We start from the raw sequence: 25,598 nt of genomic DNA on the forward strand, positions 1-25,598 counted from the left end.
TGGGCTGAAAGATATCAGATAAAAGCTGAGAAACATAGCCCTAGCAGTTCCTTTTAGAAGTGTTCCCATTTCATTGTCTTAAAACATTCAATCAAAGTAGATTTAATGTGGAGTTTATTCACAAAGAAAAATACCTTTGACAGCTTAAGTGAAGATATGAAGGACTTCTTTGAAAAATACCCCCCCCCCCCCATTGACATTACAATTGACTTACACAGGGTGCCGGTGATAATGAGGATTACATTTACAAAGTCAAACAATGTTCGGCTATTTTAGCAGTCATCCAAGGTCATTGCTGAATTTCACAGGAGACATAAAAATGCAATGAGCAAGGAATAAATCTGACAGGAAGTGATCAAGGTGACAAGAATAAGATGGGACAATTTGAAAGCAGCCCACCCTCTCTGCCATCTTTACAACCAAACTGTATTTAAATGAAATATGACATTGTATCAGGATGATGCCGTAAGCTGCTGTAAATTCTCTTGCTTCAGGTCCTAAATGGATTGGACCTTGCACTCTATCTCTTAATGGGAAGCACCAGGTGCAAGGCAGCCCACATTTCTTCTAATGTGAATTATCAAGAAGAAAAATAAAACAGTCTGATCCTTGGCTACTCTAAAAAGGCATCCAAACCTTTCCATCTTTCCTGCAGCCTCTCTCCTCGCAGCCCTCCCCTTCTCCCCATCTCACGTCTACTTTCCAGCTTTCTAATGCCCTTGACTGAAGAGCAGAAGACCCGGTGGCTCCGGGGCACAAACAGGACGAGAAGTAAATTGAAGAGATAGGAGAAAGCGTCTCAAGAGAGAAGCAGAGAGTGCCTCTCGAGCTGCAGCCACAGAGAGGGAGGAACAGGAAGGGACGAGAGCAGCTAAGTGCAAAGACAGTTAGATGAATAATTATGAGAGAAATACCTTTCATTAGAAAACCATTTTTTTATTTTGACTAAATAATTAAGTAGCATAAGAACAAAAACAAGTTAAAGAGACTTAAATTGCTTCGGAAAAGCAGACGGTAACCTCGACAACTCTTTTACATCCTCACATCTGTCAATTTCTTCTAATATTCATTCCACGAACATGACTCAAAAAACAAATCACAAACTCAAGCATTATCAAGCATTGACACAGAGAAATCCATCACTTTCCAAATCATGGCTTTTAATAAAATAAAAGGAGAAAAACAAACTCCAGTATTTATTTATTGTTGTAGAATACTGTTTCCTGATTTCTGCATTTGGTAGCTGCAGCAATAGAAAAATGGCACTTTTCTTCAGCTGACTTTCACTGCTGGTTTCATAATGGTCTCCCCGCTTACCCAAGTCAGAGTGTTATCAGTGCTGCTGGCAGTGAGGACAGCGGGTCATTTATTTCCAGAGAGTCTGAGGTTCTTGAGGTGAGCAGCAACACACTGCATCACAGTAACAGAGGACTCAGAGTGTGTGTGCTTTGTCCACAAAGAGCGCCTGACACGACACTGATGAAGAACATTTCCCCTTCTGGCCAAGCTAAAACTAACAACCTTGAACTAAAAAGCTAACCATGAATCTAAACCTTATCCTAACATTACACACCACATTTTAAAATATTCTTCTCCCATCTTAGCAGAAAGCAAGGAACATCAGGGTTGAACCCGTTCCATGATGGCCAGGAGAAAGTGTAAAAGCATTAATGAACTGTAGTTTGTTTATTGCTTGTCTCTCAGGAAGCTGCAAATCAGAAGAAAGAAAAACCTTTGCTCCATTGTTCAGGAAACTGAGTGTAAGTGTGTGTGCTCATCTGTGTGTGTACGTACAGGATATTGTTCAGGGGACAACGGAGTAGGGCTGATAGGGCAGAATCTTTTGTCGTTCATTGATTGCGTAAATCCATGCGGGTTTGACAAAGTTTAGATTGCCGTTCTCCATCAGCGCCTGTGAGGAAATTGAGAGTGAAAGCGGGGGGAAAGAAAGGTCATCAAGTGTTGCATTATAATGCGCAGATAACAAAACGGTATGACCCTTTAAAAAGCTCTGAAACTCTGCTTGTTCAGATGCTTTCAAGGCTCTCAAATACGATACGATATACTTTATTGTCCCCGTAAGGACATTTGTTCTGGACTCTGTCCTGCAGTTCCGCATACATGTACATATACAAACATAGTGGACATTAAGAGACACACATATCATCAGTCATACACCGTTTGAACAAACACAATACACAGACGCACATACTGACAATGGCGACCTATTGCACTAACCCTCATGGCCAATATTTAAAAAGTACATTTCATTACATGTGAATGTTAAGAAGCTTAATGGACATAGGTAGGAATGAGTGCTTAGCGGTTCAGCCTGCTCTTGGGAACCCTGAATCTTCTACCAGAAGGTAGGAGCTGGAATTCTGGGTGGAGTATGTGGGTGGGATCGGACACCATTGTGTTTGCCTGTCTGATAACGGACTGCTCGTATATGTTTTGGAGAGATGGGTGTTTTTTAACCCCCATCATTTTCATAGCAGTCTGTAAATAGATTTAAAAGATACTCTTTCCCAACAGTGCTGCATTTTCACTGCAAGGCTAAAATACTAAGGTTCCCAATTTGCTGCAATGCTTTTATTTATACCCTGTGAAAAGAGAAGTAGCTGCTTAAAAGCAAATGCCAAAGAAGTGTGTTTGCCTTTGTGACATGTCTTCCTTTGCTACTTTTTAAATGGAGCTGTGCACTCTGTATAATTGACCATTCGATAACCCCGCCGAGAAAAACAGATAGAAGAGTCTAAATGATGTGAAGGATATATCCATGTTGTCAAAGTGTTCAGCAGCGAACAAAAGGGTTAACAAATCTAAAGATAAAGCCCGTAGATCACAGTGTACGTAACCTTCAAAAACTCATGTCCTTATGCTCTAATCCATATGCACAGAAATGTTGAAATCTAATGGTTTTTAGGGGGAAGCGACAATGAAACTCACGTCTTCAAAGGAGTCGTGCCACCCTTCACTGGTCACCACAAACTGCACCTTCTCCGTCATGTAGTCCTCGATCAGCCTGCAGCCAAGACAATATTATGTTTCTATACGATCGTACAACATCTCAGTGAATTCCCATGACCAATTAAAGTAGTGATGCACTTGTGTTGTGCTCTTAAATGGTGTTTCTCACCCGTTGAAGGCAACAATGTATCTCAGCAGAAGGCGCCTCTCGTTGTTGGGAAATTTACCATAGAGGAAAAAGTGCTTTCCTCTCAGGAAGTCTGGGGTAAATGGGAAAATGGGCAGATAAAGGCTTACTACTATACAATGGGAAAGTGGAGCAATTACAGATGCTATTTGATAAAGGAGCAAAGCACAGAAGAAAACTGAGAAAAACAGTTGATGTTTGTGTGTGGTGTTTCCTGAAAGACATCCAATTACTTTCTGTCAGGGTTTGCAATGTCCAAAGAGTAATGGAGGACATCTTGTTTCTTTGATAGGAACAGACAGAGACAGGAGACAAGAACAAAGAGAGCCTCACCTGGGAGCTCAGGGATGGGGAGATCCTCTTCAGCCTCAGCGTCTGTGTTTTCGTCTGTGGACCCCCCGAACGGATCCTCCTGCTTCACCTTCATGTCTGATGAAGCTTTCTTCTCTCTGCTCTCGTGCTCCACCCTATTACAGGGACAGGAAAACGACCCCTTATATTGTTGTATCAATTGTGCTACTGTGTGCAGCTCAAAGGAAGACACTTCTCGACTTTGTTTTAGTGTCAGAGCACTTCTTCCAATTCAACTTTATTTATAAAGCACTTTAAAACCTCCAGACCAAAGTGCTGTTCAGAGAAATACAAAAAGATCCCACAGCACAGCTCTCAAAACAAAAACAAATAAAGGTAAGAACACCAAATAAACAAGAATACGAATAACAGCCATATAGTAAAAACAATATACCATTTAAAAAGCAATAAAAGCAACAATCTACAAAACGCAGAACGCTAAGGATGGTGGGCTTTAAGACGCGATTTAAAAGCTGACAGTGTAGGAGCCTGTCTAACGTGGAGGGGCAGAGCGTTCCACAGTTTTAGGGGCCGTAAAAAGGGAAACGCACGGTCCCCTTTGAGCTTTAGCTTAGTTTTCGGCACATTAAGGAGCAGGTGATCAGCTGACCTGAGAAGGCGAGTGTAGGGGTGTAGCAGCTCAGAGAGGTAGGGCGGGGCCAGGCCATTGAGGGATTTAAAAGTAAATAAAACGGTTTTAAAATGAATCCTAAAATGTCTGGACAGCCAGTGCAGTGCAGCTAACATGGGGGGAATGTGCTCCTGTGCTAATGGCAGTCACACTGGCAGGGTGACAGATCTCACTTTCTTAGAGCTTATGAATCATTTTCAAAAAAAACGTAAAGCTCCTTCTTTGACACTGCTCTTAGTCCCTTTAGAGCAGAGGTGTCAATCATACAGAAAAATATAAGAAGGTCTGGCCGCTGACTAGAGGTATTTTGCCTCAAAAGTTAAGTTATAAGTTGGAAAAATCAATCCAATGTAGGTAAATCATTCTTGATACTTGAAAATGCGTTAAGAAAAAAACAGCTCACAGCTCTCCAGAGAGTTTCATTTATTGTGTTGGCAGCTCATTCCTTAAAACAAAAGCTTCAGATTGATTATCATAAGAGGAAATATGAAGAGTATATTTCAAGGTTGTTATGTACATTTGTTATTGGGCTTTTTTCTTATCAACTTAGATTTGATAGAACATGTTTTCAACTTTAATTGACTGAATTTATTTGAAAATTGGGCCTATTAACACATGGATACTGTGTAATATATTTGAACATATATATTTAAGAAGTACAATATAAGACAAGCAGAAGTTTATAATACTTAAGTCATTATACTTTTTTTATTTGCTGAGTGAGGGCCGATAGAAATAGGTCCGCGGGCCGCATTTGGCCCCTGGGCCATAGTTTGGACACCCCTGCTTTAGAGTATATACGCGATATAGAGTGTGGATTACGTACAACCATCTTTAAAAAGAGATAATTCAGTTCATCCTATATATCAGTATGAACGCACACCACACAGACCACATATAAGATGGTAGTTTAAGAGTTGTTGTATTAAGCTTTTGCCAAATCCTGTCTGAAGTACAGCAAACAATCTCTCTTCTCAACATAATCTTTCATTTCCTGGTTCCCAGAAAACCTTCAACCACTCCCTCAGAAATTAGTGGCTCTAAAGTCGTGAGTGTTTCTGTCAAACCTCTTTTACAGATTATCTTGAAAGGAGGAAATAGCCGAAAACAACAACATCTATTTGGTCCCTTGGGAATCCGTTACAACACTGACATAATTAAGAAGCATAATACAAAATGCCAATAAAATATCTGACTGATTTCACACAAACGTTCACTTAGGTCACAAGCTAGTTTTTTTGTTGATGCAGAAAACAATGCTTATTTAACAAGCACAGTAGGTTGTCAAAGCAAAACAATGAGATTCTGTGGACAACATTTAATTACATGGAAGAACAAACTCGCCCACATCATTACACACAGCATCGTTCACATGATTTGTTTACCTCTGCAGCTCGTCCTCAGTGTCCACGGCAGACTCCTCATCTCCACTTCCTGTGAAAAGTAGTGTCAATATGGTAAAACTGTCAATATGCAAGGCTTATTTTACTGCATGAAAAGACTTAGCAAATGTGTGTAATAAGCGAATATATGTATAGGTAATCATATCAGTTCATTGGTTGACGATAAATCCTTGTATCTTAAATTACCATCACTGTAGTTTGATCTCTAAACTAAATATTAGAATCAAATGCCCAAAAATGAAATCTTTAGTAATTTTTCATGTTTTTTACAACATGCTATGCTCTTACTGTATATTTTCAATATGCATAGCAGAAAGATAAAATGCCATATGAATCCACCCATCAATGACAGACACATATCAGCAGGTTCAATCATGTAACCTTGGTAACACTTGTCCATACAATCCTGTGCTGTTGAGGGGAACAAAAGCAGGTCTAATTGAATGCTGTCGCCTTGCGTGTGTTTGCTGTGTTGCCTCATCGATGCACAGCGACACTTTACTTCTGCCACGGCATTACCATAGAAATGAGAATCATGCACAAGTCCCTTCACAGGTATTACATGTCCCTTTCACGGTGGCCTAGTCGAATCATCCTGTTGTTCTTCATAAAGGTGATGCCTTTTGTCTAATCCCCTCACATTGCCCCCTCGCCCCTCTCACTTCACTCACTCCTCTTCAGCTCCAGATCAAACATCTCTCCATCCCCGGTTAGAATGAATCACTGCCAATGAGTAAAAGCCACTTCATATGTAGCTCTCGAGCTTCGCAATATATACATTTACAGAATGCAATTTATGACTTAATTTCAAGCTTGTGCTTTTTGTTTGTTGCTTCCTCCAATTTTTTGGAAACGTGTTATGCGTGTCATTGGAGTTTATTTTTCGGTGGGTGACCCTGAGGTAGTGTAGATGTTAAATCAGTGTTTCACATTAATAACCTAGACTGTGGCCCGCCCACAAACACCCGTCTCATTCACTACGCTTTAGGAGTAGGACTTTCTTGCAGAGTCATCACTATTCCTATGAAGGCAAAGCTTTTTTTGTAATTTGCATGGTTAAAAACCAACTTCCTTTGCCTTTCACTCCGTTAACAAGGAAATGGCCGATAAAGAAATGAATGCAATAACATAAATAAAGAATAATATGTATAATATACAATATAGCCTACAGAAAAGTTCTATAAAGACAGTGCTTACATTACGGTTTGTATACATATTTGCTTGTGTGTGTGTGTGTGTGTGTGTGTGTGTGTGTGTGTGTGTGTGTGTGTGTGTGTGTGTAGCCTTTATTTAACCAGGTAAAATCCCATTGAGATCAAATGATCTCTTTTTCAAGGGAGACCTGCAAAGTTGGTTACACATGAAAACAGAAAAACAACAGAAAACAAAAAGGACATCATACAACATAATTACAGGGGTACAATTTACAAACCTATCGACATTGACAGGTACCCAGATTATCATATTGCATTGCATCTAGCCGTGCTTAAAAAAGGATGCAGGGGAACCAAGATGCTCAGTTTCAGTTATTTTTGCAGAGTGTTCCAAGCTAGAGGAGCTGCGCACCTAAAAGCTTTCGTACCTAAATCCTGCTTTTTTTTTTTTTATAAATAAGACTATTGACCAAAACCAAGTCGTATTTATCTTTTATCTTTAAAGGGTTATTAATGCCTTCGTAACCTCAAGACTGGATTACTGCAACGCTCTATACGTGGGTATGGACCAGGCCTCAATTAGACGCCTGCAGCTAGTCCAAAACGCAGCTGCACGTCTTCTGACTGGCCACAAAAAGCGTGACCACATCACCCCAATTCTGGCCAATTCTGGTCCGAATTGATTTTTAAATCCTTTTATTTGTTTTCAAAGCCCTGAATGGGCTGGCTCCGGCATATATAGCCAAACTCCTCCATCGCTACACCCCAGCCAGAGCTTTAAGGTCTGCTGACCAGCTGCTGCTGGTAGTGCCCAAGACCAGGCTCAAAACCCGAGGGCACCGAGCCTTCGCAGCAGCTGGCCCCAGGCTCTGGAACACTCTGCCCCTCCATGTGAGGTCGGCCCAGACCCTAGGGGTTTTTAAATCTACTCTAAAGACACACTTCTTCTCCCTGGCCTTCTAGTCAGAGCGGAGCACGACTCCTGACTTTTCCCTGTGTTTTTTATATATCTGTTTTATTTATTGTCTTTCATTGTGATTGTAGTAATGTGTTTTTATTACATGTACAGCACTTTGGCTCGACCCAAAAAAAATCGCTTTTAAATGTGCTTTATCAATAAACCTTGATTTGATTTAAATCAGTCCTAGCACTTGGCACATGTAACAAAACCACAGCATGAGATCTCAGGCAATAGCTACTTGCCACTCTCTGTGAGATCAAAGAGCATATATAAGTTGGTAGTTTACACAACATGGCTTTATAGATAAACATGTACCAGTGACTGAGCCTCCGTACAGTAAGTGATGAGTTAATACTTTACAGTTGGTAACAAATCTCAGCGCACTGTGATAGGCGGCATCTACTGTAACTTGATCAGGTCGGCAGGTGCATTCATATAGATCAGATCACCATAGTCCAGCACAGGTCAAAAGGTCACAGAGACTTTTTCTGGTCTCAAGCGAGAAACAGGACTTGTGTCTGAAAAATATATCTTTTGAACCATTTTAACATTTTAAAGGTTTTAAGGTAGCAGAAAGTTCTCAATTCAAACCTTAATTTCCAGATGCAAACAAAAAGAACAATTTAAAAACAATCTATTCAATTGCGAACTTTTAGACTTAGAAGTCTATTTCCTGATTAACTACAGATGGTAAGTTGTCATCATCATATTGTTCTATTGCTTTACACAAATCTGTGGCTTTTGTTTATAATTCAAACTAAACCTTATTGCACAGGGCCTCTTCTACACCATCTTAAACCTTAAATGTAAGGACTCAAATATTTGTAGAGATGCGTACTTGTAACTCCGGACCCAAAAGAATGTTGTGAAAAGTCAACTCCACCAAACGTGATCATTTGTATTTCTGCACAAAAATCATAGAGAAATCCCTTCAAATTATTAGTGAGAATCAATCATCAGTAAAAGAACATTCTCTGTTCAGATATAAAAGAAACTCATCACAGTTTGTCGAGTATGGCAGGACTGTTTTATTCTGGGTGGAGAGGAAATCTACATTTAATTTATGTTTGAATTTGAAATGAAATCCACTAATGCTCAGACACTTTTCTTTCCTCACCTACCAAGTCATTTAAGGACAAGACTTTATACACTCTCCCTTTGGCTATTCTTTTTTTACTGGCTTTAATCTGAGCACATAGTACACAACCCAAAGTTTTACCTCAAGGTTGGTTCAACATAACTTTTAACTGAGTTCAAAGACGCACCAAAGTAAATAAGACGGCCTTCACGACATGCTGAAATGCTGGTTTTTCCTAATTATGTTTTTTTTTAGTTTGTTCCTTTTCTCTCAATGTATTCAAAGTGCCTCTTGAGCTTGGCTTTCATTCTTTTATTTCCTCTATTTATCTTTTCAACTGACTGACAGCACACTTCTTCCCCCATCAATACACCCTGTTTGTCTGCCTGTTTCAGATTAACTTCAATTAAAGTCAATTGACAAACAATATGAGTCTTTCTAAAGCTCTCCTCTATTATGCACTTTCCAGAACAATGGAACAATGCCTTTCTTCTTATCCAAAGAGTTTCTGAAGGACGTATAGAAATGAGTGGAGTGGCTATGATGACTGAATCTTAAACGAATGACTGGGTAAAGTTCAGTGAAATGATTTCACAGTGTGACTTTATAAAGTAGTTTTGCCTCAAACCTGGTTCATCCACATCGGTTGAGCCAGCATACTCATCCTCGTCTTTCTTCTTCTCTGGCGTCTTTTTCGGGGTCACTTGTCTCTGCTGCTTTGGTGGAGTCTGCAAGGACAAAATGGACAAAGTTTTAAAACTGTCCGTTAGAAACTAGAAAAAGTATTATTGATTAGATCAAAGTCAACTTTAATGTCAATCTTACACGGGCCGTTTCTCAATGTCGAGGAGGCTTGCTTAGTAGCACATGTATGCTGGGCATTTAAACAGTCCTTCGGCGCCACTCGATGACGTAGTATGCTTGAAATAGTGGCTTTGGAGCAGCTTTACTCGACATTGAGAAACACCCTCAGTTTGTGTTTACGGAGAGATCGAAATGACGTTTCCAACAATCCCGAAAGTAAAATTATACAGTATACAGATATGTATAAAATATGTATATTCTATATACATAGTCAGACACATTTACACATATGCACACATTAAGATAAAAAAAAAAAACACAGCAATCAATATATATAAAATAACAGTCACTTCAATATCAATATCTTTGGTGCAAGATTGTCCATAAAATGTGCATTTATTGCAGATTGTCCATAGCAGCGTAACAAAAAGTGTCTTGTGCTGGATTTGAGTGATTAGATAATTAGCCTACTAAAAATCCAAAATGTACCTTTGTGCTCACTTCCTCTTCACTCTGTTCATCCACTTCCATTTCGCTCTCTGAGCTTGACTCTGCTCCATCCATCAGATACCTGGAGAAAGACAAAGAACGGGTGAAGGAAATGTGTCAGGATGATTAAAGGCCAGAGGGAAAAGAACGTTGGCACGATATATCCTGCTATCAATCAGCTTTGCTATGTTTCAAATGGCAGTGGGCCATTGTCGGGCAATAGTAGAACAAAGGATCAGAACCCAGGTAATACTTTTCACCAGACGTTTAATATCCTGATGTTTTAAACATTACCGATGCCAAAAGCTTTGAAGAGTGTCTGCTGGGAGAAAAGTCTGAGCTACTGCAGTAGAGGGGAAAAGAGTACAAAACCTTTCAACCCAGGATTTGTCCCAGTACTCTTCGTGTCTATTTTAGCTTGAGTAAGCAAGTATAAATCCCTCCTCCTTTACATGGAAATACACAGTCTACATCCAATCTAACCTTAAAGGTCCCATGTCATGCTTTTCTGGTTATTACCCGTCCCCTTGTGTGTTATGAAGCTTTTTCTGCATGTTAACGGTCTGCAGAGTCACAAACCCTCAAAGTACACCCTGTAGCGAGTACAACTCTAACACAGAAAATACCTGTCTATGCTGCCCCAGAACGCCTCGTTGGAGATTTCTCTTTTCCTATTGTTTTCTTCCTGGTTACAGTGAGGTGCCCATACCCAAATGGACCCATTGGTCCAAATAGACCAATCCCTGGAGCCGTTACGTTACATCCGCGGAGCCGTTACATCACACACACACACTCAATCTTTTCTCAGCTGCAGCTCCGCCGATTTTTCCTCCGAGACGGTGGGACGCGGCGAGGCTGTGAGTCTGTGTGTGTGTTCGGGCTGGGTTTCGCTGTGTCTCGCAGACGGCCACTGGGCTCATAGGGAGGGGGGGACAGGAGCTCCAACAAGGTGTGCAGGACAGAGAGTGAATACACATACTTCACAGAGATGCTGTATGAGAAACCAATGTGATTTTGGAAAATTGCACAATTTAAATCTATTCTAGTAGACCTCAACAATGGAATTATGATCAGTAGAAATGGCCATGACATGGGACCTTTAATGTTAACCATTAGCAGAACAAAAACCCAAAAGAGGGAGTATATCTGTAATGACCACTGCAAAGGTTAAGAGAGCGGGGGTGGAGTAAAAAAAAAAACATTTTCCTCCACAATTTTAGAAACAAGTAACGAGGTGCCCCCACTTCAGCCCTCAACGATGCTAAACAAATTGCAATTGTTGTCCCTTATATTATAATTGATATAAAAATGGATGTGGAGAACATCAATGGTCTTAGTTTCTTCTATTCAATCAATCAACAACTTTTAATTTTTAATCCCACAAGGGGCAATTGGTTGTGAGCAGCTTATGTCATGTACACAGGCAGGAACATACAGGAAGAAAGCACACAGATACACCGGGAGCCCTTCCAATGTACACGATAAGTAGTTTCATAGCATCACAATAAATAAATAATCAAGTTAAAAACCCTATCAAGAATTTTAAAGTTTGAGTGCAGAAGGGATGAATGATTTTGAAAAGAGATTTGTCTTAAGAGCAGGTAGAGCATATCTACGCCCTGATAGCAACACATGAAATTCGTCTGCAAGAACATGACCTGGAGAGGCCAGTATGCTCTCTGCTTTGCGCAGAATCTGCCGTTTACAAAAGCAGTTTAAATCCCTCCGTTTCACTCCGATGACCTTAGAGCAGGTTTTTAACAATGTTCTTCAGGCTGTTCCTGTCTTTCAGTGTAAGCAGATAAAAGAAAAACAAATAAGGCTCCCAATAAATGCTTGGTAATTGCAGTTCTTTAGCAAGTTCTAGGGTGCTCTAGCTTTTCCAAATAGGGTACATAAATATGGTTATAATTACAACGGTGGAATATCACCAAATGTATTCATCTCAGTCTTCCACAAACCCTCCGTTGTGATGAGATGCTCCATGCCTCGAGGGCTCTCCTCTCTTTCTGTCCATCTCTGGACCGTCACTGGTCACTGGGGCACTTAGTCTCTTTTAAACATACACTACACTTCACATGACGTAAGCATGGCAGGAGCTCAAGCAGCGGACGTGCTCCCCCCCCCCCCCCCCTCTCCCGATGCTCAGAGAGAAGCGTGTGCATGATGGAGCGACAGTTTGAGAGGGTGCATATTTGTTTGGGCACTTGTGATCATCAAAGTAAGTGGTCCCTTTAATTACCCATAGCAGATGCAGCTTTTAAATAAAGGACACATCATCAAAGCTGCATGCTGCACAATAGCAGAGCAGGGGGGGGGGGGGGGCAAGGGTGAGAGATATTTGACAGAATGACAGGCAAGGCAGAATGACAACACAGGCTGCACTGAACTTCTCTCTTCTATGCACTTTTAGAAAATCTTAAATGAATGATCAGATTTCATAAAACCACAGCCTTGTATGCCATCGCCCTTGAGCAGTATATACAAATATATATTTACTGCTGTTCACAGTCATCTCATCAAAAGCGCTTTCATTTGGAGCCTAGAAGATGAGCATAAGTCAAAATGAATTGCCGTGCACCCGGTCTCATCCTCACATTAATCCTGCTGGAGCCGGATAATAACTCAAATGAAATAACATTCACATCAAAACTAATATCAGGCTAATTACAACGAAAGAGGCACACTAATAACAGAGAGAGATGGTTCCGGTAATGACTGCAACCTGACAATTATTTTCGTTATCGATTCATCTTTCAATTACTCATTGATTTGCTTTGTGCGAGAAATTCAATGTGTCATGCTGCAAAATGAAAATATATATTTGTGAGATTACCAGCAACAACGTTAGGCCCCTTCCAGATACTCGCACCACATTCCGAAAATGAGCAGGTTATGCAACGAGACAAGGTCATTCAGTTTATGCTGTAAAACGATTTTCTGAATAGCAGTGTCTAAGTAAACAGAACACACTGACTTCAATACTCTTAGAATTCATCATCGCCTGCTTACCTGTCATCATTATTACATGATCACTAACATTGTAACTCAGTGATAATGAAGAAGAGATCATGGTATTTTCTGTCACTACCTTGTCCTCCATTGAACTGAACTTTGCTGAGTCATACAAATACTTAGAAATGTTTGCTTGAAGCCAGACTGACATCCAAGATTCATAGCCAACATATGAGCCAAAAATTGAAAATCTAACCAGGATTTCTCTATTGAATTAAAGGATGTCTGTCTCTTCCTACCATAAAACCTTTGAGCAGTCAACCTTCATGTCCGTCCTTGACTTTGGAGATATTCTGCATTGTCATGCTGGCCCATAAACACACTGTTAAACCCTGCGTTACACAGAGCGTTACACTTATCACAAATGGACTCAATGGCTGGAAGGACCTCATTATTGTCAAAAGGAAAAAGCCATCTTAACGTTATTTATTTAAAAAGCAGGCAAAAATGTTGTGGTTCCACGTTGTAAAGAGTCCAAACATTCATTTTATTCCTCTAACCTTATAAAACATTTTATTTGTCTGTATTTTGGATTGTTCCGGATAAATTAAGGTAATGATGTTACCTCTAGGAAAAAGTGATGGCTTTTTAAAAAAATTGTTTTCTAATGTAAGCAGCACTACTCAGTGCCCCCTGAGAACACAGTAATGCGTCTCACCTTGGTATGCAGTCAAATGTGTCAACTCCCCTCACATTTGACTGATTCTACATTTCAAATTGCGATAACGACAATATAAATTGCTGAAAGTAAGACTATATATTTTTAAGAGCTAATTATTTGACAGCTTATACCGTTTCTACCACAACACTAGTTCTGCTAACCTTATATTAGCATAACAGCAGCCTGAGACCAGCAAGTTCATAACCTGTGATAACCATCCAGCCTCATTATCATCATCATTATTACAGAAGCAACTACTATGAAGGAATCCCCTAAACAATAAAGCAAAGCTTCATACAGTGCGCCACGAGCACAGAACGATTCTAATTAATTTGGACCAAGACGAGAGTTCTGCTCCACATTATTCAGTAAAGATTAAAGGGGGGCGATGACAGAAAGGTAGCAGAGGAACCTCCTGTAATGAGGCATATAATCCTATCATATAATTAGAGAGCTGCTGGAGCTGGCTGTGTTGAATTTGTGATCACAGCAGGCATCAGCTGCTCAAGGTTACAATGTTCTCTGCAGCAGGCAGCCATCACCGCTGTGAGAGGTGTATTTTTGGAAGCTTCAATCAGTGTGAGTGCCGTGTGCAGATTGTGGGATGCAGAGGGTACAGATGTGGCTGAAGAGAAAGTATTCATCAGAAGAGGATTCATACGTTGGACACATGTTGTGGATGAGTCCTGAGCAGCTGCTCTTGTGACTTCCTCCACATGCAATCATCAAAACAGTTTTACTGTAAGATCATTCTTTGGGTTTCGCTCTCTTACTGTTTATAGGTGATCTTCTGTTTTTTCTTATGGCAGTCCAAAACCCATTCCTTCCGCACGATGATGCCCCCTGCTGATTTCACCTGGCTGTACTTGGGGGTGTTGGAGAAGGCACAGCTGGAGATTAAAGGACACACACACACACGGTTACATCACCTGAGAGACGTTGAAAAGGCTGCCCTCAGAGATCCGGATGAAACCAAACTGAACAGGGGGCTAACAGGGCCATTACACCTTCCAGAAGTCTGTTTTTCATAATAAAACTCAACTACAGATCATAAAAACTCTCATGAAAGAACATCTGTGGAACAATTATTCATTAAAAAGGGGTTTGCCCTTCATATCAATTATCATTCATTTTAATTCATTTCTTACTTCATAGTTTATATCTCAATATTTTGGGTTCATAGTTTTTCCATCATTTGTATTTTTATCTTTGATTGTATTAATCTGTGCGGTCCTGTTTTTCATCCTTACCCTGTTGCTGTTTGATCCACGGGGATTAATAAAGCTCCATCTTATCTCTTAAATTACGAATATAAAATATTTACTTTGTCTCTTGTAGTGGAAATGTCCACTCTATCCTGATATGTTTAAACCAAATTCTTCTCATGTGGTTAGATGTGCTGTTTTCCTCTATCTACTCTACTTCAAGGCCACAGAGCTGTTTTGGCTACTGGGTTGAGACTCACACAAAGTCACACGAGAACTTCTACAGCTCAAGGCCAGGTGTCTAATAACAATGTGACCGTGTGAAGACAGATTTCTTACCTTCTCATCATTTCTGCTATATAAGCTTTGCTGCCATATTGAACTGCGCACACTCGCGCAGATTATTCTATACTCTGTGGGACCTGTGTCTATATTTATTGTATTGTAATGTATATATTTGAAGCTTCAAATAAATACCAGAAAGACAACTCTGTCTGATTCACCATTTATTTGATTTGATCACTCTGACTTGTACTCTACAGTATTGGGGTTTTTAGATTTCCATAACACTCAACTGACACATCAATACAGATCAGCCATATTGCCAAATGTACATTTTAAACAGCTATGCAATGTGTGATCGACATCCTGCACCATGTTATATATTGCATCTTTTGGCTGGTTCGTAGCTCTGTTAAAACTTCCCTTTGTTTTTATGGACGTATTTCTGAGCTGTCCTTGCCACCAGAGGACTGAGTTTATTGTGTCCCCTGCAGTAATTACTTCAGGATGAGATGAGAAAATCTGATTTAGTTGATGTGTTTCTAAAGACAGTCAACAACACAGTGGATATAAGCACAGTGAACTGTTTGTCAATTTGGTGTTTAATCTACCTTATTATCTTTGCTTTGAAATTAGTTTTTTTTTTTTTTTTTTTTTAATTCTAATTCATATCCTAGCTTTTAAATGATTGTTTTTAAATGCCATTTTAAAACATGTTTCTCAATGTCTTTCATTGTTGTAAAGCACTTTGAATTGCCTTGTGTTGAAAGGGGCTATATAAACAAACCTGCCTTGCCATACTATTAAAAGTAAATTAAGGACAGCTGAGGCGTTCAGTGTCTTCTACACACTTCCTCTCTGCTGGATACTTACATGAGGTGTGTGGCGTCGGGGGTCCAATCAGGTCTGTATTTGGCTCCCATGTCCACAGCCTTTTCCCTCAAATCCCCTCTTATGGGGTTTTGGAAGCCGCTGAGGACAAACACGACCCCCTCCAGGATGCGTTTGAAAGGGACCTGCTGCACGCTGGCTTTCGGTTGTTTGGGTTTAGGGTCGGGTTTAGAGTGGCTCTCTCGATTCTTCTCAGCAGACTTCTGTGCCGGCGACGCTGGAGAGAAGAATTGCAGGAGTCAAAGAAGCATCCCAGGTGAAGAAATAATCTATATTCAAGATTCAGTCGCGGTTAGAGTTACCTTTCGGAGTGCTGGAGCTGGGCGTGCCGGCGGGGCTCGGCTTGGGTTTGGGGGCCGCAGCTTTCCCCTCAGGTGAGACAGCTGGGCTGGATTTCTTCGAGGGGGGAGGGCCGGAGGAAGACTTTTGCTCTTTGCTGAACTCAAATGTTCTCTTTGCAGGTGGCTATGTGGAAACAAATGGATATTAGAACTATTGGATATATGGATACTTTCCAGATTGCAAAAATAAGCTTTACATGAATGTTTACGAGACGTGCCTTGAAAGAGATAATGTTGGATGACGAGTGGACTAGAGCACACATCTGAAAACTGTGTACACATTTCATGCTCTAAAACTGACACCTTGGAAACAAAACAACAAGTACTTTTGAGATTACTTCCTGATGCATAGACATGAATATGTATTTGTGCAGTTCTAGATGTGTATTTCTTCCAAATGACTTGTAGCGGATATTGACAATCCCCAGAAGTGATTTTCCTCTCAGAGCGAGCTCATACAGAGTTTTACTGATGGATTTTTATCAGACTAAGGCAATATTTCAAGCCCTACGTTTTAAAGCTGATGAAAGCTGCAATTTAAGCTGCTGCTCACGTACCAGATTCATTCAATAAATTGGATTTCAGCAACAAGAACAGAACATAATGAGCAGAGCTTCCATAAGAAATGTGAGGCACTGCCTGTATAATTTAACAGCATAGGACGCCCTAAAGCTCAGTTGGTAAAGTGCACTGGGACTGGTTACCAAGCGGATTTGTCCCGTGTCATTCCCTCTCCTGTCTCCCTATTTCAAGTCTTTCCTAAAAAGTACTGCCTTTAAAACATTTGATAAAACAAAAATAGAATTAACAAAAGTAATTTTTTTTTTTTTGTCTGAAATGTATTAGTTTGTTTATACAAGTCCAAGGAATTTTGGTTCCTGGTGAAGTTTGGAGATAGATGCACAATAATATTAATGAAAATATGTGATCAAGTAGATGTTAACAACCCTTTTAAAAACCCTTGAACACATACTTTACTTTACTAGTACCATTTCACAGTTTTGGGTAAAACAACTGTTCAGTGTCAGACCTTATCTTTCCTAGGTATAAACGTCACGGCTCGCCACTGGCCAAAAATGCCACATTATTGACCCGAAAGTGCACAAAAAGCAGACTGACGCTCCCCACGGTCCTGACATGCTTCACGCGTTGACATTTTACCGAAAGCTGCTACGGTTCTTCAACAAAAAGTTCAAATGTAAGAGGTTTATCTCTCATTCAGATCAATGGAAAGGCTCTCCTCTCACAGATCACTGCACATCACCATGGAAACCTTTGATCTCTGCACACAGGTGTTTGATAACATCGTCACCATGGACACCTTAGATCTCTGGGCTCACACACAGGTGTTATGATTAGGTGCTCAGCACAGAAACAAACACTGACAAACAGACTGTCTCAGCCTAATCTTTTCTGTCTGACTTCATACTGACTTCAACATGTTCCACATATTTTATACATTATTGGTGACGTATGGTTTTAGTTCAAAAGTTTGCAGTTAAAATATTCTGCTGCTTTCCCAAGCCTTGTTACTTTCTTTTCTCTTCTTAATACACATTCACTCACTACTACTTACATCTGATATGTAACTCCTTCAGCCTACTTTCTGCTGCAGAAACCATTCAACTATTACATTATTCAGCTATTTCAGGACATAAAGCCGATACATGTTGTTGATACCTTTTTTAAACCTTTTCTTTTAAATATTAAGCTTTTTTTTCATACTCTTCCAGTTTAACATTTCACTTTCAAGTTTTCAACAAAGTCATTGCAATGCATTTGAGCTGTAACAATTTGATTCAAATCATTTCACTTTTCTGCATTTCTACGCTAAGTTCAGCAAAACACTTACTTGGTCTCTGTAGCTAAAGGCAGCTACCATTCAGCTAATAACATATTCAGCTAAATTCAGCAACAAATGTTAACAATTTACAGCATTCGCACGCATTTTCTGCAGGAAATGCATTTTCTAGTTGCCTCTTATTTTCTCTGCTTACGATGTACTGTTTTCTAAATTAAGCTGCCTGTCGTTAAGTGGAGACACGACGTGATGTTTAGTACCTGCGGTGAGGCCGAGCTGGAGGAGGGAAGCGGGCCTGAGGAGGGGGGGCCGCCACCTGAGGAGTGGGAGCCGCCAGCCTGCAGCGCAGCAGCAGCGTAACTCAACCTCTCACTCGGAGGAGACACTGAGGGGAGAACAGAGCAGAGGGCTGCTGAGGAACAAAGTAGCTTGATAATAAAGAACGCCTACCTTTTGTCTCCTTTAGAGCTTTACATCAAAACCTAATTAGTTCACACTTGCCATGTTTTTCATTATTTGAGGTGATAAGCCCTTTTGTAACAAGGAAATGAAATCGTGTAATTGCGCTTCAGGAGCTGGTGAATTCAAATGAATGGATTTACCTTTCGGTGAGGTAGTGGACTTTGTTGCATGGTCCCGATTGAAGAAGAGACTGCCAGGCTGAAGGCTGGGAGCGGAGGACGGAGGCTCCTCCTTCACCCTGAACTGTCCCAGCTTCGTCAGTTTCTGAAAGGAGAGAAGAAAGACACGCTTAGTGCAAAAGGAAAAGGTGGAGAGAGGGGCTGGAGTCCTTTTTTTGTTTTAAGATATAGCAATATGTTTACAATATGAAATCTAACAAAATGGAGGGAAACTTGGCAGGTGTATGCTGGTTACAGCTCACTCTCAGTTGCTTGCTACAGTATATTAAAAAACAGATAAAGAAGGAATAAAGGTCTACAGGACATATTCTTGGACAATATGTACGTCAAATCTTGGGCTTGTTATATACATTGATTGAATGGGGCTTTGACCTTATTGAAGCCATAAAATGTGTGAGCTTTTGAACCCAAATGTCACATTAACTCAAGCATTGCTGTGTCATGGCAGATGTATTGCTCAGGACCCAAGGAAGCACTGTGTCGGGTTTAAAAGGTTTTGGATCAGCAGTTCTCGAGAAAGCTGAGAGCAGAAACAACAGAGGCAAGCCAAAACTCGGACAGACACTGGTTTAGTCATCTTTAAGTTGATGAGTTCTTAGAATAGATTTAGGTGCTACACACACACACACTCTGGCGAGATGCATAATCACAAAGACCATCTTCCTAATTACTGAACTTTATGTACAGTCACTAATATGAATGTTTAGTTGTTTACTTTCTTTGGTGTGTCTGGATTCTCAAACTGGTTTGTTTTGGACCTTTATTTAAACCTTATTAAAAATAGGACAGGGTATTTAATCTCAATATTTTTGAGGGATTACCTCAAATGTGTCACATAGTGAAAGAATTTAGTATCAAAAGTCCAAAATGTGGAAAGTTACATCAGATATCTGCTCAGAAGATGTGCGTAAATCTTTTTTAGGATCAGACAGAATTTTGATGGAGAAACTATTTTGAGAATTGTTGACTATTTCATTTAGGCAACACTTGCTTGAGATCTTGTGTTCGGACCACCTTTAACATCAGAGATGCTTTTGAAGAGGGATAAAATCATTTTTATTTTCAAAATCAGGTATCTAAAAGTATGGTTTTAGTGTGAGCAGTGGGTCATCATATCAGCAAAAACCAATATAAACTATATTCAGTGAAAATAACCAGAAATACAGAAGATCTTCAGGCCCGTTGGAGTTTAGGGACCTGTCGAGACTTACCGGGGAGGTTGTTGGAAGAGGATCATTTTTGTCAGGCGGTGAATGAAACTTCACAAAGGCCAGTCCGTATGCTATGTTCTAGAAAAACAGATACAAAACCATCTTAGATTAGATTACTTTATTGTCATTACAAAATGCAAGCACAGTGTAACGAAATTAAGGAGGGTCTAACCAGAGTGCAAAACAGTCAGTTATATACACAATTATCAGAAGTATGTACAAAATAAATTATACAAAAATAAAGGTAAATAGATGGGAAATGTATAAATAAGAATAAATACACAGATAATAATAAATACAGTACTGTATATAAAGCAGTAATGTACAAGGATAATTGCGCTTCAGCACAGCACACGACAACAACTAGGCAGTATGGCAGTATTAGTGTTCATTTCACAAAAACCAATGGATATATGCTTATTAGTGTACACTGGACTACTGGATCATAACTGGACTATTAAACACAACAGTCCAGCAGATCGATTTTTTTCTGTATCTGAAGCAATAATGTCGACTGATGTCTAATGATGTGGCTCTATGGTAAAACTAGTGTGAAAATAGTCCAAATCACAATTGTTTTACTTTTGGATTCTGTTGGGGTAGGTAAGTTTCAGAAACCGGCTCGAGTGCACTAACATTTGAAAGTACACAGCCGAAAAGAATCCGCCCCTTCCTTCAGACTTCCTTACAGAGCACCTCCTCCAACACACATGAACGCGCACATGACGTCAGCAGACTGGTGAAAGTGGCCGCCTGTTGCTGGCGAGTCATTGAAGTACTGCTGCAATGCACGCCCAATGAGGGCACGCCCAATGAGGGCACGAGATACATTTGTGTGTGCACGAGATGGAAGGCTGACAGACAGGGCGGCAATCCAAACGGATTGGTTGTACTTTTTACAGTATCACGGCTTCCACAGATGACTTTTTTTTATGGATTTTTTGTCAAAGCACTTCAGATATTCATTGCTATCGGGATGTTAAGAGCATTCCATGGAAGATAACAAAAAGTGTATCTCGAGCCGGTTTCTCAAACTTACCTACCCCACCTTTAAGAGTGAGATGGATATATTATTTGCACTCTGTTTTTTTAATCCATTTAAACGATTGAACCTCTACCTTGCTGTATGGCTGGCTGCACACAATTTTCACTCTGTCCCACTTCTCCTGAGTCGCGCTCTTCTGCAGCTGCTGAGGCCCAAAGAAACGCACTCGGTTCATGTTGGTGCCGTTACGACTCTCCGTGGGCGACATGAAGGAAGACGTAACCAAGAGAACCTAAAGGGAGAAAAGGATTGACATAAAAGGATTAGAAATAAATTGAGTTATTACCATAATTAGGAGGATAAATACTTTGTAGTGATGTTTGGTTTTAAGAATACCTCATAGTCCTGATCTCTGACAGCTGAAGAATTCCCCACCAGCACCTCGATGAAAGCAGAGCCTTCATTTCCAATATCAATGCTGTGCACCTGCTCCTCCTTCTCTAACTGAGAGAAAAGAAACAGCTCAGGTCAACAGAGCACACACACAAACATAAGTCAAAGAGCTAAAAAAATGTGATTTAAGAAGTGAAAGTATATAACAAGACTGCTTTAAGTTTCCGTTAGCCGGTAATTACCGGACTTTGACCGGTAAAATATGCTGAAGACTGGCAAATCGAAATCTCTATATATCTATATCAGTTGCGCCACTTATGTGACAGACAAGAATAATCAATTCTAATGTCTAACACGTAATGTGGAGAAAGAGATTTCCTGTATGGGTTGATTGTGAGTTGATCTGTTGGTAATGCCTCGGGGTTCCGGTGGGCATGTAAACAAATGCTGCGCTATAATTTGCGGCCTCACCCGGTTGCATAGCGACGCTTATTGTTTAGGTGTCTTTTAATAAGCAGGTAGTCCTATCATTAGCTAGAACTAGCTGGATCTGATCGATATGGACATAAACGCGAGTGAAGTCTAATCTGACGGGAGAGAGAGATCAGCTGCTGCTGACGAGTCGACACGCAGCTCTGCATGATCACATGCAGCGTGAGCGGACAAAACACACACCAGGTTAGAATATCACACGTAGCCTAGCTATTTTAATGACCTCTCAAACTACCTAAACTAGTTATAGATATGTTTAGTTTTACTGTCGGGTCACTCATTACTGATCCGCGAGCTGCATGATACTGACGGGCTGACAGGAGAGGGAGAGAGCGCTCCGTTTATTATTCCCGTGTTATTATAAATTACTGTACACTTTTGAATAATGTAGTTAATCTACTAGGCCTATAATTAGTTTGTTTAATATCGAATCATATCAATTTGTTTTAAAGCTCAATAAATAACAAAGAAGACCTTTGACCGGCACTTTTCTCATTTTGTCCGGAAGATTTCAACTTTAACGGACATGTTGACCGGAGAAAAAATATTCTAACGGAAACTCTGCCTGACACATCAATACTCTACCATATAAAATCTTAAAACCGTATAATCTATTCTTAAAGCATCAGGCAGGAGCTGGAGGGACATAAAGATGAGCAGCACAATAGTTATTTGTCTCCCAGATAATAAAAAAATGTGCAGTAGTAGCATTTGAATAAGCTGGAAAGAGGCAATTAACTTCTGCATAATCTCTAAACAATTATGTGAACTCAGCAAGAAGATTCAGACAAAGGACCCAAATGTATCATAGAAGGAGGGAAGTCAAAATGTTTAATTGGTATCAATCTTGCTGATTCTTAGAATGTTTGTTGTTGTATCAACATGATTGCATGCAACTGTTGTTGATTAATAGATCTTCAGAAGTTACACAAAATAAGAATGCCCAACACTTGGCAATAACAAACGGTAAGTCAGGATCCAAATATTTCCATTTCTTTAGTGGATTTTAAACCAATGAAGGGCAATGAGGGACATATAGTATGATCCGGCATAAAATAATCACAAGCCTTTTTAAAAAGGATGCAAGCCAAGTACCCAAAATATCAGTTTAAGATAAAAACAACATCCACAGACTGACTTCATGTCTTGCAAAGGGTAGCAGAATTCAGGTAGCGAAACATCTGTAAAAAACAAATCTATGTTGGATATTTCTGTCTGAGGTAGCAAATGATCTAAAAGCTCCTTTCCCACTCCCTAATTTGGTGGACTTCTCATAAAAAACGTGAAACTCAGCAATTGAGGTCGATGCGCCACTGTTTGATTTGGATCAAATATGCTGGATCAGCAGGTTTCTAGAGCCTAGGTACATTTCACATCAGCAATGACAAATAACAACATGCCTTTGGGAAAACACGTGTGTTAAAAACATACCTGTAGAATGACTGATGTCTGCTTCTCCCCGGATCTTGCTGCTTTCCACTTTCTGTAGGTGTCAGAGCTCAGCAGGTTGTCTGCCTTGTGTGCCTGTTTTACATTAGAATCAGCAGAATATGGTTAATTGAAGTAGGTATTCACATACAAGGAATTTAGTTTTTGGTGCATAACATTAAATTAGACAAATATTGCAAAAAGAACTACATCAATATAGAAGCAAATCACAACATATTTTTAATTAAAACAGGAGGGGGGGTGCACAAAAAAGTCCAATGGAAGTTTAAAAGTTCACATTAGGTATATAAAATACAGTACCAATTAAAAAATATAAGAAGAATGTGCCACGTACAAAGGGTTATGATAATGGTAATAGGACGGCTCTCATTTGCCTAAATAACACAATACATCTACAAATATTGGTGTAAGGAATATTGTAAACATTCAATGCAAGTGATATAATGAACTTACAGTGTCCTCGGTGCTGCAAGACACGACGTGTTTGAGTTGGATTTCTGGCATGTTGTTGATTCTTGACAGGTTGAATTAGCTAATGTGATGTTAAATAAACCAACTGAGCGCTGCGTAACCACTAAACACTATGTTAACCAATTAAGAAGACATAAAGCACAAGATGTCCTTCAAGCTGCTGTAAATGTAGCCTTCAAAATGTAATTAAATTGACTTAAAGTTTAAGTCAGATATACTGTTGGCTAACGTGATAGCATGCTAGCAAACAATAGGCGGAGTGAACTTTCCCTGATTAGCCTTGTGGTTTTATCAAACATAAAATGATGTTACGCACAAATTCTGAATCGGTTATGTACTTGTCACATAGCCAGTCATGTTGGTATTGCATCTAACATTACAAAACATATATGGATGGATTTAATTTGAGATATATATACGTGGAAGCGAACTCATATTCCCACCAAAAGCCTGGCCTGTGTCGTCCTGTGACGCAATCCTCTAAAACAGCATTTTCATCCAATCAGAGCTTTCGGTTCTTCTTCTGCTGTTAAATAGCAGCACCGACATATTTATATCGCCACCAATCGTTCAGGAGCTGTACCGCAGTCAGACTAAATATCTTAAAATACTGTAGGCCTACCTACACATTTAATTAAAGACATGATTCAAATGTATTACAAAAAAATTGAATAAAAAACATTAAACAATGACTCCTGTTGGTTTCCAGTCTTTAAGTGTTCTTGTAAGTAACACACTTTTTCATCTCCTCTCATGTAAGTAAAGTATGGAAGCCTTTTTACGCCAACATGATGGAAAAACAGAGAATCTAACTATGGAAACAACCCTTGACAACAGAGCATTTAGAAATCTATAAAGAGTGAAATCCTATATGTAAGTTAGATGTGAACGTTAAACTACAACAGTTTATGTATTGATCATGTATTTTTGTATGACTGTTCTAACAACAAATGCTTACCATTGTGTGTGAACGATGTGATAAATGGTTGCTCGTAAAAAAGGCTCCTTTCCATTTAGCTTTTACTGTATCATGTCCTGTAGAGCAGCGGTTCCCAACCTGTGGGCCGCGGCCCCCTAGTGGTCCGCGAAGGCATTGCAAATAATTAAACACATTTAATTTCAATTTTTTTTTTTTTTTTTACATGCTTAAGACACAAACATGGACATAACAATAACATATAGGAATGGAAATCCCATCTCTCAGACAACAACAAAACAAAAACAGAAGAAATAAAGATACCACTTCAACATTTCACAAACAGAAATAGGTTGACAACCAAATACCACCAAAAAAACAACATGGCAAGCATATTTATTGTTTCTTTAATCCCACTCTTCGTTAGAGCTAATTATTTCCCATTTCATGGCGTGTTGAGCCACCCTTTGATTTTTGTGGCAATCATTTTTTTTTAAAGAAATTGTATTTTGAATCTACTCTTCAAACACCTTAAATTAAGATTACTCCTTGATTGACTTTTAAAAATATGTATTTTAGCCAGAATAGTTGTATTTATTAACTGTGTGTGGTCTTCATCTAAAAGCCCAAATACAATATTAAAGGGTGTAAATGTAAATTCAATATATGCGCCAAATAATTTGCAAAACATTATGATTTGTGTGGAAACATTTTCATTATTACGTTTTTATTTTTATTTGAACCTCTTTTCCTTTCTCTTTCTTGATCCTCCTTAGCATAGATATATATAAACACTAGATGGCTCAAGGGGGAGTC

At 39.6% G+C, this 25,598-nt stretch overlaps 1 protein-coding gene across 2 annotated transcripts; it reads right to left on the reverse strand.

The window, feature by feature from the left end:
- Positions 1 to 915: 915 nt before the first annotated feature.
- xrcc1 (X-ray repair complementing defective repair in Chinese hamster cells 1) lies at positions 916 to 24,355 on the reverse strand. Of its 2 annotated transcripts, none has more exons than XM_034239994.1 (17): positions 23,849 to 24,355; positions 23,378 to 23,470; positions 21,458 to 21,565; positions 21,195 to 21,353; positions 20,077 to 20,154; positions 18,827 to 18,950; positions 18,485 to 18,609; positions 16,385 to 16,547; positions 16,065 to 16,299; positions 14,478 to 14,564; positions 10,029 to 10,110; positions 9,364 to 9,463; positions 5,525 to 5,573; positions 3,491 to 3,624; positions 3,140 to 3,230; positions 2,950 to 3,025; positions 916 to 1,912 (listed from the first exon to the last, which is right to left on the reverse strand). In XM_034239994.1, exons 1-17 carry the CDS (start codon positions 23,897 to 23,899, stop codon positions 1,805 to 1,807), a joined length of 1,863 nt encoding a protein of 620 aa, XP_034095885.1. In that variant the 5' UTR covers positions 23,900 to 24,355; the 3' UTR covers positions 916 to 1,804. The 2 variants fall into 2 exon arrangements, with proteins under 2 accessions (XP_034095885.1, XP_034095879.1); XM_034239988.1 differs by having other exon boundaries at positions 14,478 to 14,594; positions 23,849 to 24,354.
- Between the last annotated feature and the right edge of the window lie 1,243 nt (positions 24,356 to 25,598).

This window comes from Gymnodraco acuticeps, unplaced genomic scaffold, assembly GCF_902827175.1.
Source record: "Gymnodraco acuticeps unplaced genomic scaffold, fGymAcu1.1, whole genome shotgun sequence".
NCBI classification, from domain to species: Eukaryota; Metazoa; Chordata; class Actinopteri; order Perciformes; family Bathydraconidae; genus Gymnodraco; species Gymnodraco acuticeps.